The sequence below is a fragment of the Mobula hypostoma genome, chromosome 12 (genome assembly GCF_963921235.1).
Source record: "Mobula hypostoma chromosome 12, sMobHyp1.1, whole genome shotgun sequence".
Classification (NCBI taxonomy): Eukaryota; Metazoa; Chordata; class Chondrichthyes; order Myliobatiformes; family Myliobatidae; genus Mobula; species Mobula hypostoma.
The window spans coordinates 113,072,744-113,086,225 of record NC_086108.1 but is presented as its reverse complement, the minus strand read 5'-3'; the positions used below and the strand labels follow the sequence as shown (position 1 = coordinate 113,086,225).

General features: G+C 42.2%; 1 protein-coding gene across 1 annotated transcript in view; it reads left to right on the top strand.

The window, feature by feature from the left end:
• Positions 1 to 13,482, top strand: part of LOC134355274 (collagen alpha-1(XXIV) chain-like) — a 530,134-nt gene that overhangs the window by 364,798 nt on the left and 151,854 nt on the right. Inside the window, exons 32-34 of the mRNA XM_063065074.1 lie at positions 2,141 to 2,194; positions 4,676 to 4,729; positions 6,695 to 6,748. Coding sequence (XP_062921144.1) covers positions 2,141 to 2,194; positions 4,676 to 4,729; positions 6,695 to 6,748 — 162 coding nt within the window. The remainder of the gene's footprint in view (positions 1 to 2,140; positions 2,195 to 4,675; positions 4,730 to 6,694; positions 6,749 to 13,482) is intronic.

The following is a 13,482-nucleotide window of genomic DNA, read 5'->3' as shown; positions in this document are numbered from 1 at the left end:
AATTGAACTCTGAACTCCTATGCCCTGCACTGCAATAGCGTTGCGCAGACTGCGATGCTCCTGTTATTTATTATCAATCCCATTCTCCTATCTTCTCTCCATAGCCTTTACTGCCCTGACTACACAAGAACCTCTCAACCTCCACTTTAAATATACCCAATGACTCGGCCTCCACAGCCATTCATACAATGAATTCCACAGATTCACCATCCTCTGGCTCAAAAAAAAATTCCTCCTCATCTCCGTTCTTAATGGAAGTCCTTCTGTTCTGAGGCTGTGCTCTCTGGTTCTAGACTCCCCAACTATAGAAACATCCTCCACACATCCACTCTATCTAGGCCTTTCAATATTCAACAGGATTCAATGAGATCCCCTCTCCATTCTTCTAAACTCCAGCAAGAACAGTCCCAGAGCCATCAAAAGCTCCTCATTTGTTAACCCGCTCATTCCTGGGATAATTCCTGTGAAACCCCTTTGGACCTTTTCCCTGGAGTGTGGGAGATCTGTAGATTTGTTGTGATATACAGACTCAGATTTAGATTTATATATCACATGTACATCGAGAGATGGAGTGAAATGCATCATTTGCATTGACGATCAGCTCAACCCAAGGGTATGCTGGGGGCAGCCCACAAATGTCACTACATGTTCCGTTGCCAGCAGAGCTTGTCCACTGGATCAACAGAAGCAATGACACCCACAGAACGACAGCAAAATGAGCCTTCCCCACTGTCCCCCCCACCCCCCCACACACACACACACACACACACACACTCTCTCTCTCGCACACACACCCACCCACACACACACACACACACACACACACACACACACTCTCTCTCACACACACACATACACACACACACACTCTCTCTCACACACACACACTCTCTCACACACACACACACACACACATACACACACACACACACACACACACACACACACACTCTCTCTCTCACACACACACACACACACTCTCTCACACACACACACACACACACACACACACATACACACACTCTCTCACACACACACATAAACACACACACTCTCTCACACACACACACACACTCTCTCTCTCTCACACACACACACACACACACACACACATACACAGGCACACACACACACACACAACACACATAAACACACACACACACACACACACACACACACACTCACTCACACCCACACACCCACCCACCCACACACACACTCACACACACACTCACTCACACTCACACACTCACTCACTCACACAGACAGACCTCCAACCCCAAAACAGGTCACCTACAACAAGTCTTAGTGTTGAAATAGGATGGAATACGTAGGGAGGGGGCAGAGCAGATCTCAATTGGAGACAGGTAACGTGCTTTGTGTTTGAGAGAGGGAGTGGGGAGCATCTGAGATGGGGAGAGGGTGTCGGTTACATCTCTAATAGGAGAGACCATGAGACCATAATACATTTAGCCCATTGAGTCAGCTTCTTATTCCATCATGACTGATTTATTATTCCTCTCAACCCCAATTTTTCCTGCCTTCTCCCTATAACTTTTGATGCCCTGATAAATCAGAAAGCTATCAACCTCCACCTTATATATACCCAATGACTTGGCCTCCACAGCCATTCATGCATGAATTCCATAGATTCACCACCTTCTTGATAAATAAATTCCTCCTCATCTCTGTTCTAAATGGACGTCCCTCTTTTGTGAGGCTGTGCACTCTGACTCCCCCTCTATAGGAAACATCCTCTCTATCTCCACGTCCATTCTATCTAGGCCTTTCAATATTCAATAGGTTTCAATGAGATCCCCTGTCATTCTTCTAAACTCCAGCGAGTACAGGCCCAGAGCCATCCAATGCTCCTCGTACATTAACCCTTTCATTCCAGGAATCATTCTCGTGATGGGGGGGAGGGAATGTCAGGGAGCATTGCTGTTGTCAGTGACAATACGGGAAAGGGTGAGTCTGAAAGGAGGAGGTAGAGAAGAATGTCTTGTCAACAGTTGGGAAAAGATGTCTCTTTGAGTTAGGAAGATGGTGGAGAGTATTGGACATCTAACCAAAATCTTCGGCATAAGGAGCTCTCTCTACTGTCCACATCCACATTCATCCACATTCTTCATTGTTTCAGGGGCTGCCTGGACCTTCGGGAAGCTCTGGAGACATTGGACCTCCTGGACAACCAGTTGAGTCGACCTTCAGTCTACTGTGACTCTGTGCAGTGATGGGATGTTTAAGGGGACGGAGGGGAGGGAGGGGAGAGGCCAATCATTCCTTCTTGCTTGTGCTAGCCCTGTCTGCCTATTGCCTCACTGAATCTGTGTACATCTATCTCCCTCCATAAGAACAATGAATCTTCTCCAGCAGTGCACAAGAGAATAGGAGCAGGAGGCCACTCAGCCCATTAGTCCTATCCCACCACTCAATGTGACCCATGCAGATCTGCCCCAGGCCTCATTTTCACCTGTTCCATGAGACCATAAGACATTATGGTGCCAGTTCCCCCTCACCCTCAGTCCCCTGATCTGTCAAACATTCCTCTCCCTCCTCGTTAAACTTCCCTCCCCATCCTCACTGATCCTGGCTCCACGCCCACTGGGACAGGGAATTCCAGAGGTTCCCCTGCCTCTCTGAGAAGAAGTGGTAACACAACACAATCCAAATGTTAATTCATGCCAAAGAGAGAGATTGTAAGATTTTAAAGTTTAGCTTTATTTGTCACATGCACATAGAAACACTGAAATATTCAGTGAAATGTGTTGTTTGTGCTAATGACCAGCACAATCTGAGGGCAGCCCACAAGTATTGCCACACTTCTGACACGAAAACAACAAGCCTACAGCTCACTAATCCTAACCCGCACGTCTTTGGAATGTGGGAGGAAACCGGAGCACCCAGAAGAAACCCACACGGTCACGGGGAGAACAGACTGCAGAGGGAACTGCACTCAGCTCTGTGGTACTACAAGCTCCCCGCTACACTTACAGTTCCACCCTCCTACCACGCCCGTGAATAAAATAAAATATGAGGCCACCAGAGTGCATTGAGACACTCTCCAACGGTCTGGATGAGTGTGGTTCCAACAACATCACAGAAATTTAACAGCATTCAGGATAATGATACCAAATGGCAGAATAAGGCCAATTAGTCTATCGCGTCTGCTCCACCAGTCTATCATGCCTGATTTATCATCCCTCTCAACCCCAATCCCTTGCCTTCTCCCCATAACCTTTGACACCCTGAGAACCTATCAACCTCCATCTTAAATATACCCAGTGGCTTAGTCTCCATTAAATTCCACAGATTCACCGCCCTCTGGCTAAAGAAACTCCTCCTCGTCTCTATTCTAAAAGGACGTCCTTCTGAGGTTGTGTGCTCTGGTTTTAGACTCCCCCCACTATAGTCTGTATGTCCACTCTATCTCGGCCTTTCATTATTTGATAGGTTTCAATGTGATAAAACAACCCATTTTCAGCATGTCATCCACCTCCAACCTCCCCCTAAACACCTCTCACTCTGCCACCAGCACACGATGGCTGGAGAGTGCACTGTCTACAGAATGCACCATGGTTACTCAGCCAGACTGCTCCCACAGACCCTCCCAGACCCACCCATCCTTTAATCAGAGACGTGGTCAGAGGGTGCAGGGGAACACCAGCACCCACAGGTTCCCTCCCAGTCTCACATCATCCTAACTTAAAAATGTATCACCATTCCTTTCTCTGTACCTGTAACACTTTATTCTGCATTCTGTTATTGTTTTATCTGGTTCTACTTCAATGCATTATGTAATGATCTGATCTTTTATGGAAGACCAGTATTTCACAATATGACATGTGACAATAATCAACTCACCTTCCAAGCAGCCTCACTCCACCTGCAAAATGCAAGATTTCCCAGTGGCTGATCATTTAAATTTTTATTCCCATTCCTATTCCAACAAGTTTGTTCATGGCCTCCTCTAATGCCACGACGAGGCCACTCTCAACTCGAAGGAGCAACACCTCACATTACAACTGGATAGCCTCCAACCTGATGGCATGAACATCCACTTCTCAAACTTCCAGTAACTTTCCCTCCCCCCTTTCCCTCATCGTCCATCTCCCACCCTGGCTCCCCTCTCACCACTCCTCATCTCCTTACCTGCCTATCACCTCCTCCTGATGCTCTTCTCCTTCCCTTTCTCCCACGGTCCACTCTCCTCTCCTATCAGATTCCCCTTTTCAAGCCATTTACCTTTTCAACCTATCACCTCCCAGCTTGTTACTTCCTTACCCCCTCCCACAGCCACCTGGCTCTACCTATCACCTTCCAGCTTGTTACTTCCTTACCCCCTCCCACAGCCACCTGGCTCTACCTATCACCTTCCAGCTTGTCCTCCCTCCCCTCGCCAGACCTCCTTATTCCGGCTTCTTCCCCCTTCCTTTCCAGTCCTGATCAAGGGTCGCAGCCGAAATGTCGACTGTTTGTTTATTTCCATAGATGCTGCCTGGCCTGCTGAGTTCCTCCACATTTTGTGTGTGTTGCTCTGGATTTCCAGCTTCTGCAGAATCTTTTGTGCTTACCAATCTACTCATCAGTAAAGGATTAGACTTTGCTCCTTTTAACAAAACTGATTACTCGCATTTTCAAATACGTCTCTTTGACCAATGTTTTTTCTGTGCAGGGGCCTCGAGGACAGAATGGTGAAGTTGGACCTGTTGGAGAAATTGGTCCTGAGGTAAAGCTTTATGTATTTTAGTGTTTCCATCAGCTGTGCTTATACTTTAACTTGATAGAGATGACCAGAGTGCACAGCCAGAGACAAGCAGGAGGATTGGAGGATGGGGGGGGTGCATTGCCAGAGGTAGGTTTATTTTTAAACACAAAGAGTAGTTAAAAGGCTGGCACAACATCAAGGCTGAAGAGCCTGTACTATGCTCTTTGAGGTATACAAGATGAGAGGCATTGATCGTGTGGATAGTCAGAGGCTTTTTCCCAGGGCTGAAATAGCTAGCATGAGAGGACACAGTTTTAAGGTGCTTGGAAGGAGATGTCAGGGGTAACTTTTTTTCACAGAGAGTGGTGAGTGTGTGGAATGGACTGCTGGCGACGGTGGTGGAGGCGGATATGATAGGGTCTTTTAAGAGACTCCTGGATGGCTACATGGAGCTTAGAAAAATAGAGGGCTATGGGTAAAGCCTAGGTAGTTCTCAGGTAAGGACATGCTCGGCACAACTTTGTGGGCCAAATGGCCTGTATTGTGCTGGAGGTTTTCTATGTTTCAATGTTTCTATGCTGTAATGTTGAATGTTCTGTGTTCTCCCTTATGTGTTCTGTGTTCTACGTTCAATGCCCTACGTTTGTATGTTCTATATTTTGTGTACGGTGTTCTATGTTCTGTGTCCCATGTCTATGTTCTGTGTTCTATATTCTGTATTCTGTGTTCTGGATTCTATGTTCTGTCTTCTGTGTTCTGTGTCCAATGTTCTATGTCTGTTCTATGTTCTCCGTTCTGTATTCTATGTTCTATGTCTCTGTTTTACGTTCTATGTTCTATGTTCTATATCATGTTTTAAGTTCTGTGCTCCCTGGTAAAGCTAGTGGGTTTTGAAGGTGCTGTCGAAGAAGTCTTGATGAGTTGCTGCGTTGTGTCCCGTTGTTTTTAATCCAAGGTTCTTTCAGAAGTCGGGAAAGAGCCAAAAAATCTGCTGCTTCACAATTGATTTATTAAGAGTTAACAGAACATTGAGAAATTGAAACGAACTGTAATAGAAGTCTACTCAGTAAATGGAGGGACAAAACGCTAAGATACTTGATGTGCAGCTCTTTTATACCTATAGATAAGGAAAATTCCATTCAAATTTGTAGATAGGAGTCAACCAATGAGATAGATCTTATTCAGCTAATGCAGTACCAGGAGAAGCTTCTAGAACCACTTTGTATAACCACTAGGAACACAATGAACTTGCATAAAATGCCACCATTAGGAAGCTTACTAAAGAGTTAGATGCATGCAAGAACTACTTCAACTATAAGTGGCTAATTAATTGTTAACCTGCCTAAGAAAATAACAAGTAAGTATCTATTCTAAAATTAAACAGTCTGTCCAGCAGTGTGGACAGTACTATTGTGCATTGGTGGGACAAGTCAGTGAGTCGTCGTGAATGGGGAGCCTATCGAGCAGGCTACCAGGTCCCGAGTGATGTCAAGTTTCTTGACGCTGCACTCATCCAAAATCTCTGTGAGACTGGGAGGTCGAAGCCCACTGTCTGTGGCCTAAGTCCATATCCTCTGGAGGCCTGTCTTGGGGTTAAAGATCTGTGTATGTGGGTGGGTAGAAAGAAGGCAAGGAGCTTGATCTTGCTGCTTTGTTGTTTGTTGTGTTCCGTGTTGTTCTGCTGAACTTGTGGGTATTCTTTGTCGGTGCCAGAATGTGAGTTGACACTAGCAGACTGCCCCCAGCACATCCTCGACTGTGTTGGTTGTTAATGCAAACAACGCGTTTCACTGTATGCTCCAATGTACACGTGATAAATAAACTTGAATCTTGAATCATCCGAGCAAGTAGCGAGTGTCCCATCATACTCCTGGCTTGTGCTGTGTAGATGGGGCACTGACTCTGGGGAGTTAGGAGACGGGTTCTATGACTTTATTATGAGAAAATGCTTTCCAGTGTAACGAGATGGGTGTGTTCATTACACAGGGACTCCCAGGACCGGAAGGAGAAGCTGGTCACCAAGGAGAACGTGGAGCCAAGGTAGGAACAGAATGTCAGCTCTCTGAGTGAGGGATGTCCTGGCCAGTGATACAGTGTGGTCAGAAAATGGAAAGCAATTTCCTGGTGATATTAGGAATGTGCAGTGTTCATCCAGGAAGTCTGTTCATTCAGTGATATCCTGTGGCTCTCCACTTTCACAGCCAGTCCCTGGATGCCTGGATTTCATTACACTTCCACAATCTACCCATCCCAAAGTCAAATTCAAAGAACATTTATTTTCAAAGTACATATGTGTCACTGTATCCTGAATTGAGATTCATTTTCTTGCAGTCATTCACGGGAAAATGAGGGAATACAATGGAATGTGTGAAGATATGCAGAAATGAAAAATGCCCAACAATGTGCAAATAAAATTAAATATATATATATATATATATGTATGTATATGTATATATGTATATATATATGTGTGTGTGTGTGTATGTGTATATATGTACGTGCGTGTATATATACACACATGAATAATACTGCGAACATAAGTTGTAGATTTCTTGAAATTGAGTCTGTAGGTTGTGGAATAAGTTCAATGCTGTGATGGGTGAAGTTATCCTCTCTGGTTCAGGAGCTTGATGGATGAGGGGTAATAACTGTTCCTGAACCTGGTGATGAGGGTCCTGAGGCTCCTGTACCTCCTTCCTGATGGTTGAGGGGTAATAACTGTTCCTGAACCTGGTGATGTGGGTCCTGAGGCTCCCGTACCTCCTTCCTGATGGTTGAGGGGTAATAACTGTTCCTGAACCTGGTGATGTGTGTCCTGAGGCTCCCGTACCTCCTTCCTGATGGTTGAGGGGTAATAACTGTTCCTGAACCTGGTGATGTGGGTCCTGAGGCTCCCGTACCTCCTTCCTGATGGTTGAGGGTTAATAACTGTTCCTGAACCTGGTGATGTGGGTCTTGAGGTTCCCGTACCTCCTTCCTGATGGTTGAGGGGTAATAACTGTTCCTGAACCTGGTGGTGTGGGTCATCAGGCTCCTTATCTCGTTCCTGATGGCTGAGGGGTAATAGCTGTTCCTGAACCTGGGGGATACTGAAGGACTGATAGAGTCAGGCTTGAGGTATAGAACAGCACAGGTTTATCACTACCTGCCTATACTAGCTTACAAATGCCCAGCTTATGGACACCCCTATGTGTAAACAACCTCTCATAGTGTTATTAGATCATAGAACATTACAGCACAGTACAGAGCCTTCAGCCCATGATTTTGTGCTGGCCTTTTAACCTACTCTAAGGTCAATCTAATCCTTCTTTTCTACAAAGCCCTCCTCTTTACTTTCTTTCTTTTTCAATCTTTTTATTAAATTTCAGATTAATATACATAACAATATTAATGATACAAAGAGATCATTATAACATTGATAATAGTTAACATGTACAAACATAATTCGAGTAAAATATATAATTCAAGCCTCCCAATCTCTGAGTAATTGAGCATGAAAAGGAGTTTTATAAAGAACGCCCTAAACTAAAAACAAAACAAAACAAATACTGGTCTGTCCTATTCCCTCGGATAAGAACATTATTTGTCATTAACTCCGCTCCTCCATAGATAAACAAAAAAATATTTTAAAAAAGGAGGTTCTGAAAGGGACAGCTTACATCATATGAAAATGTTGTATAAACAGTCTCCAGGTTTCTTCAAATTTAACTGAAGAATCAACCATACCACACCTAATTTTTTCCAGGTTTAAACATAATATAGTTTGAGAAAACCATTGAAAATTAGTAGGGGGATCAGAATCTTTCCATTCAAGTAGGATGGATCTTTTAGCTATTAGTGTAACAAATGCAATCAGACGGCCAGCTGAAAAGGATAAATGACCAACATCTGTCACTGGTAATCCAAAAATTGCAGTAATAGGGTGAGGTTTTAAATTAATATGCAAAACTGTTGAAATAAAATCAAAAATATCTTTCCAATATTTACCTAAAAGAGGGCAAGACCAAAACATATGTGTCAGAGAGGCCACCTCAGAATTACGTCTGTCACACACAGGATTTATATGTCGGTAAAAACGAGCTAATTTATCCTTAGACATATGAGCCCTATGAACTATTTTAAATTGTATCAATGTATTGAGGAAGTATTAACTAGTTGAAGAATTTTCTTCCATTTCTCTATAGGTAAAGATCCCTGAAGTTCTCTTTCCCATTCATTTTTTATTTTATCAGATGTACCTAGATGTATTTTCGTTATTAAATCATACACAACTGCTATTAAGTGCTTCTGATAGGGATTTAAACCTAAATTTTTTTCTGTAATTATTAGTTGGATGAAATGTTGGAAAATTAGGTAAAATAACATTCAAAAAACTCCTAATCTGCAGATATCTGAAAAAATGTGAACTACGCAACTTATATTTATTAAATAATTGTTCAAACGACATGAAACAATTATCCATGGATAAATCATGAAAGCATGTTATTCCCCTCGTTTTCCATAAGGAAAAACCTTGATCAATTCTAGAAGGTTGAAAAAAAAATTAGATATATTGGGACTAGATAAATTCGTTCAATCCCAAAAATTTGCAAAATTGAAACCATATTCGTATTGTATGTTTAATTATTGGATTAATTATTTGTTTATTCAGTTTGGTTAATGCAAAGGGGAGGGAAGCTCCTCAAATAGAAGCTAATGAGAACCCCCTGCACAGGCTCACCCTCCAGGTTCGCCCATCGTGGACAATGAATTTCATCCCAATCTTGCGTCCAAAACATTAAATATCGGATACTAATTACCCAATAATAAAATTTAAAATTCGGTAATGCTAAACCACCATCCTTTTTAGATTTCTGTAGATATTTCTTACTCAATCTAGGATTTTTATTCTGCCATATTTATGAAGAAATTTTAGAATCAATAATATCAAAAAAGGGTTTAGAGATAAAAATTGGTACCATTTGAAATAAATACAGAAATTTAGGTAAAACAGTTATTTTAATAACGTTAATTAGACCAAGCAATGATAAGGACAGTGGGGACCATTTAGTAAACAATTGTTTAACATGGTCTATTAAATGTAAAAAAGTTAATTTTAAATAGATCTTTATATTTTTTAACGTAAACACGAGGAAATCTGCAGATGCTGGAATTTCAAGCAACACACATAAAAGTTGCTGGCTCACCAGCAATTTTTATGTGTGTTGCTTTATATTTTTCAGTAATTTTGACACCTAGGTAAGTGAACTAATCAGTAATTAATTCAAATGGTAATTGTCTATAAATTGGAACTTGCATATTTAATAGAAAAAACTCACTCTCATTAAGATTTAGTGTATAACCAGAAAAACTACTGAACTGAGCTAGTAGTGATAAAACTGCTGGGATGGATTTCTCTGGGTTAGAGAGATATAGTAACAAGTCATCTGCAGACAATGATACCTTATGCGTCTGATTCCCACGAGTAATTCCAAATATATTGGGTGAATCACGAAAGGCGATTGCCAAGGGTTCCAAAGCTATATCAGATAACAAAGGACTTAACGGACAACCCTGTCTTGTACCTCCGGAAAGCCAAAGAAAGGGGGATCTCTGATTATTGGTATATATGGAAGCCAAAGGTGAATGATATATCAATTCAATCCGAGAAATAAATTTTGGGCTAAAATTGAATCTCTCAAGCACATTAAATAAATATTTCCATTCAACTCTGTCATACGCCTTCTCAGCGTCGAGCGAAATAACACATTCCGGAACTTTAGATGAAGGAGTATATACAATGTTCATTAACCTCCTAACATTAAAATACGAAAAGTGATTTTTAATAAATCCTGTCTGATCATCAGAAATAATTTGTGGCAGTACCTTTTCCAATCTATTTGCTATTATTTTAGAAAAAGTTTTGGAATCTACATTCAACAAAGATATAGGTCTATATGACGCACAATTTCTTTTTTAGGAAATAAAGAAATTGATGCTTCATAAAAGGATTGTGGTAATTTACCTACAAGTAAGGCATCCTTAAAAATTTTACATAGCCATGGTGAAAGTAAATTTGAAAAAGATTTATAAAATTCTACTGTAAATCCATCCAAACCTGGTGCTGTTCCAGTATTCATCGCAAAAACTGCTTTCTTAATATCATCTTCCGTAATGGATGCATCTAGTTCTAAGCGTTCATTAAGTGGTAATTTCAGAATGTTTAATTTCCTTAAAAATTCATGCATTAGGGTAGACTGTTCAGGAAATTCCGATTGATATAGAGAAGTATAAAATTCTTGAAAAGATTTATTAATTTTGTCATGATCAACCGTTAAGGTACCATCCCGTTTAGAAACTTTGCTAATCAAATGTTTAACCGAAGCAGCTTTCATTTGGTTTGCCAGTCCAACACTTTTCTGTCATTCATGTGCCTATCTAAGAGTTTTTAAACACCACTCATGTATCTGTCTCTATCAGAATCAGAATCAGGTTTATTATCACCAGCATGTGTCGTGAAATTTGTTAACTTAACAGCCACAGTTCAATGCAATAAATAATATAGAAGAGGGAAAAAAATAATAAAAATAAAAATAAATGAATAAGTAAATCAATTGCAGTGTACATATATTGAATAGATTAAAAATCGTGCAAAAAAAACAAATAGTATATATCAAAAATGTGAGGTGACAAGGTGTTCCATACGCCTACCACTCTGTGCTTAAAGAAAACCTACCTCTGACTTTCCCATATACTTTCCTTTAATCACCTTAAAATTTACCCCTTAAATTCAAGATTCCAATGTACATATAAATGTTCGTTCCTCTGAATGACAAAACTAGGTTCCTGAGACACACAAGGTGGCAGATGCTGGAATCTGGAGCAGCAAGCAATCTGCTGGAGGAATTCTGCTGGCCAAGTGGCATCTGTGGGGGAGAGGAACTGTCAATGTTTTGCGTATCTGAAACGCAACAATTCCTTTCTCCCCTGAGTTGCTGCTCGACCCGCTGTTCCTCCAGCAAATTGTTTAAAACCAGTACCCTGCCTCACCCTCTCTCTCTCCCAACATTTAGTAATTGTCCTTACCTATCGGTCTTAAGTGTATTTGATGCCTTTTATTACAACCATCTAGAGGTATGGCTCCGATATTGAGCAATTTTTTGTGTATTTTCCAACTTACCAATCACTGATGGAAACATGAGAGATCCTGCAGATGCTGGAAATCCTGAGTAACGCACACAAAATGCTGGAGGAAGTCAGTAGGCCAGGCAGCATCTATGAAAATGAATAAACAGTTGATGTTTCAGGTCAAGGTCCTTCCTCAATACTGGAAAGGAAGAGTGGGAGGAACCACAATAAGATGATGGGGATGGGGAGGAGGGCAAGCTGGCAGGTAAGATCAGGCTGACTTACATTCTGTGTAATTTGTTGTTCTGTGTTTGCAGTACAATGCAAAGACATAAAATTACTGTAAATTACAAAATAAAAATACAGTGCTGAAAGAAAAGGAATAGTGAGGTTGTGCTCATGGGTTTATGGACTGTTCCAAGATCTGATAGTGGAGGACAAAAAGCTGTTTCTAAACCATTGAACATGGCACTCACAAAATGCTGGAGGAACTCTGCAGTTCAGTACTGAGTGAGGGTCTTCACATCCTTGCCATGGTGGCAACAAGAAGAGGACGTGGCCTGCATGGTGAGAGTGATGTGTTTATTTCCCAGGGGCAGTCTGTATTCAGATTAAGGTGAAGAGCTCACACACACTCTCTACGTATACCTCATCAGTAACACCATCACTGATGAATTCTTTACATCTCAGTGACACCAACACTCTTTATCTGATCTCCAGATTCAGGTTTATTAATCACCTGTACATTGAAATATACAGTGAAATGTGTCATTTGCATTAACAACCGACACAACCTAAGGATGCGCTGGGGGCAGCCCACAAATGTCGCCAAACAAAAGTGCAAACACAGTATGCCCGCCGTGTTCAGCAGAACGACAGAGAACACAGCAAGCAACAAAACAGCAACAGCAAAACAAGCCCCTTTTCTTCCTTCCACCCTCCCAGTCCAACACCACGGCAGGCCTCCGGGCCTACAGTCTCCAATCTTCAGCCATCAGGCATCGACTTCGAGACTACCGATCAACCTGCGTGCCTGCTCTGATCTTTGGTATTAATTCCCAGACTAACCGTCGACGAAGGATCCTGATTCACCAGCCCTCGTGCCTCCTGCGTGCATGGACATCTGATCCTGGGATAAATCCAACAACCACAGATGTCCTTCATCACCTGAGCACAGAGCAAAGGCCTAGACTCTGGATATCCTTCCACACCCGTCCATGTCACTGGCCTTTGAACACTGAGTGCAGGCTGCACCCTGGATACCCTTCAGCACTTGTCCATGTCACTGGCCTTTGAATACAGAGCACAGGCCTGGATTGTGGATATCATTCCACACCCGTCCATGACACTGGCCTTCAAACATGGAGCGCAGGCTGCACTCTAGATACCCTTCAGCACTTGTCCATGTCACTGGCCTTTGAATACAGAGCACAGGCCTGGATTGTGGATATCATTCCACACCCATCCATGACACTGGCCTTCAAATATGGAGCGCAGGCTGCACTCTAGATACCCTTCAGCACTCATCCATGTCGCTGGTCAAGTAACAATTTGTTGAGTTCAACATTCGACATTCTTGCCACTGTACCGTAGCGGTTTGTGCAACACTATTCCAGCTCGGGACATTGGAGTTCAGAGTTCAATTCCAGCATCTCTGGAAGGAGTTT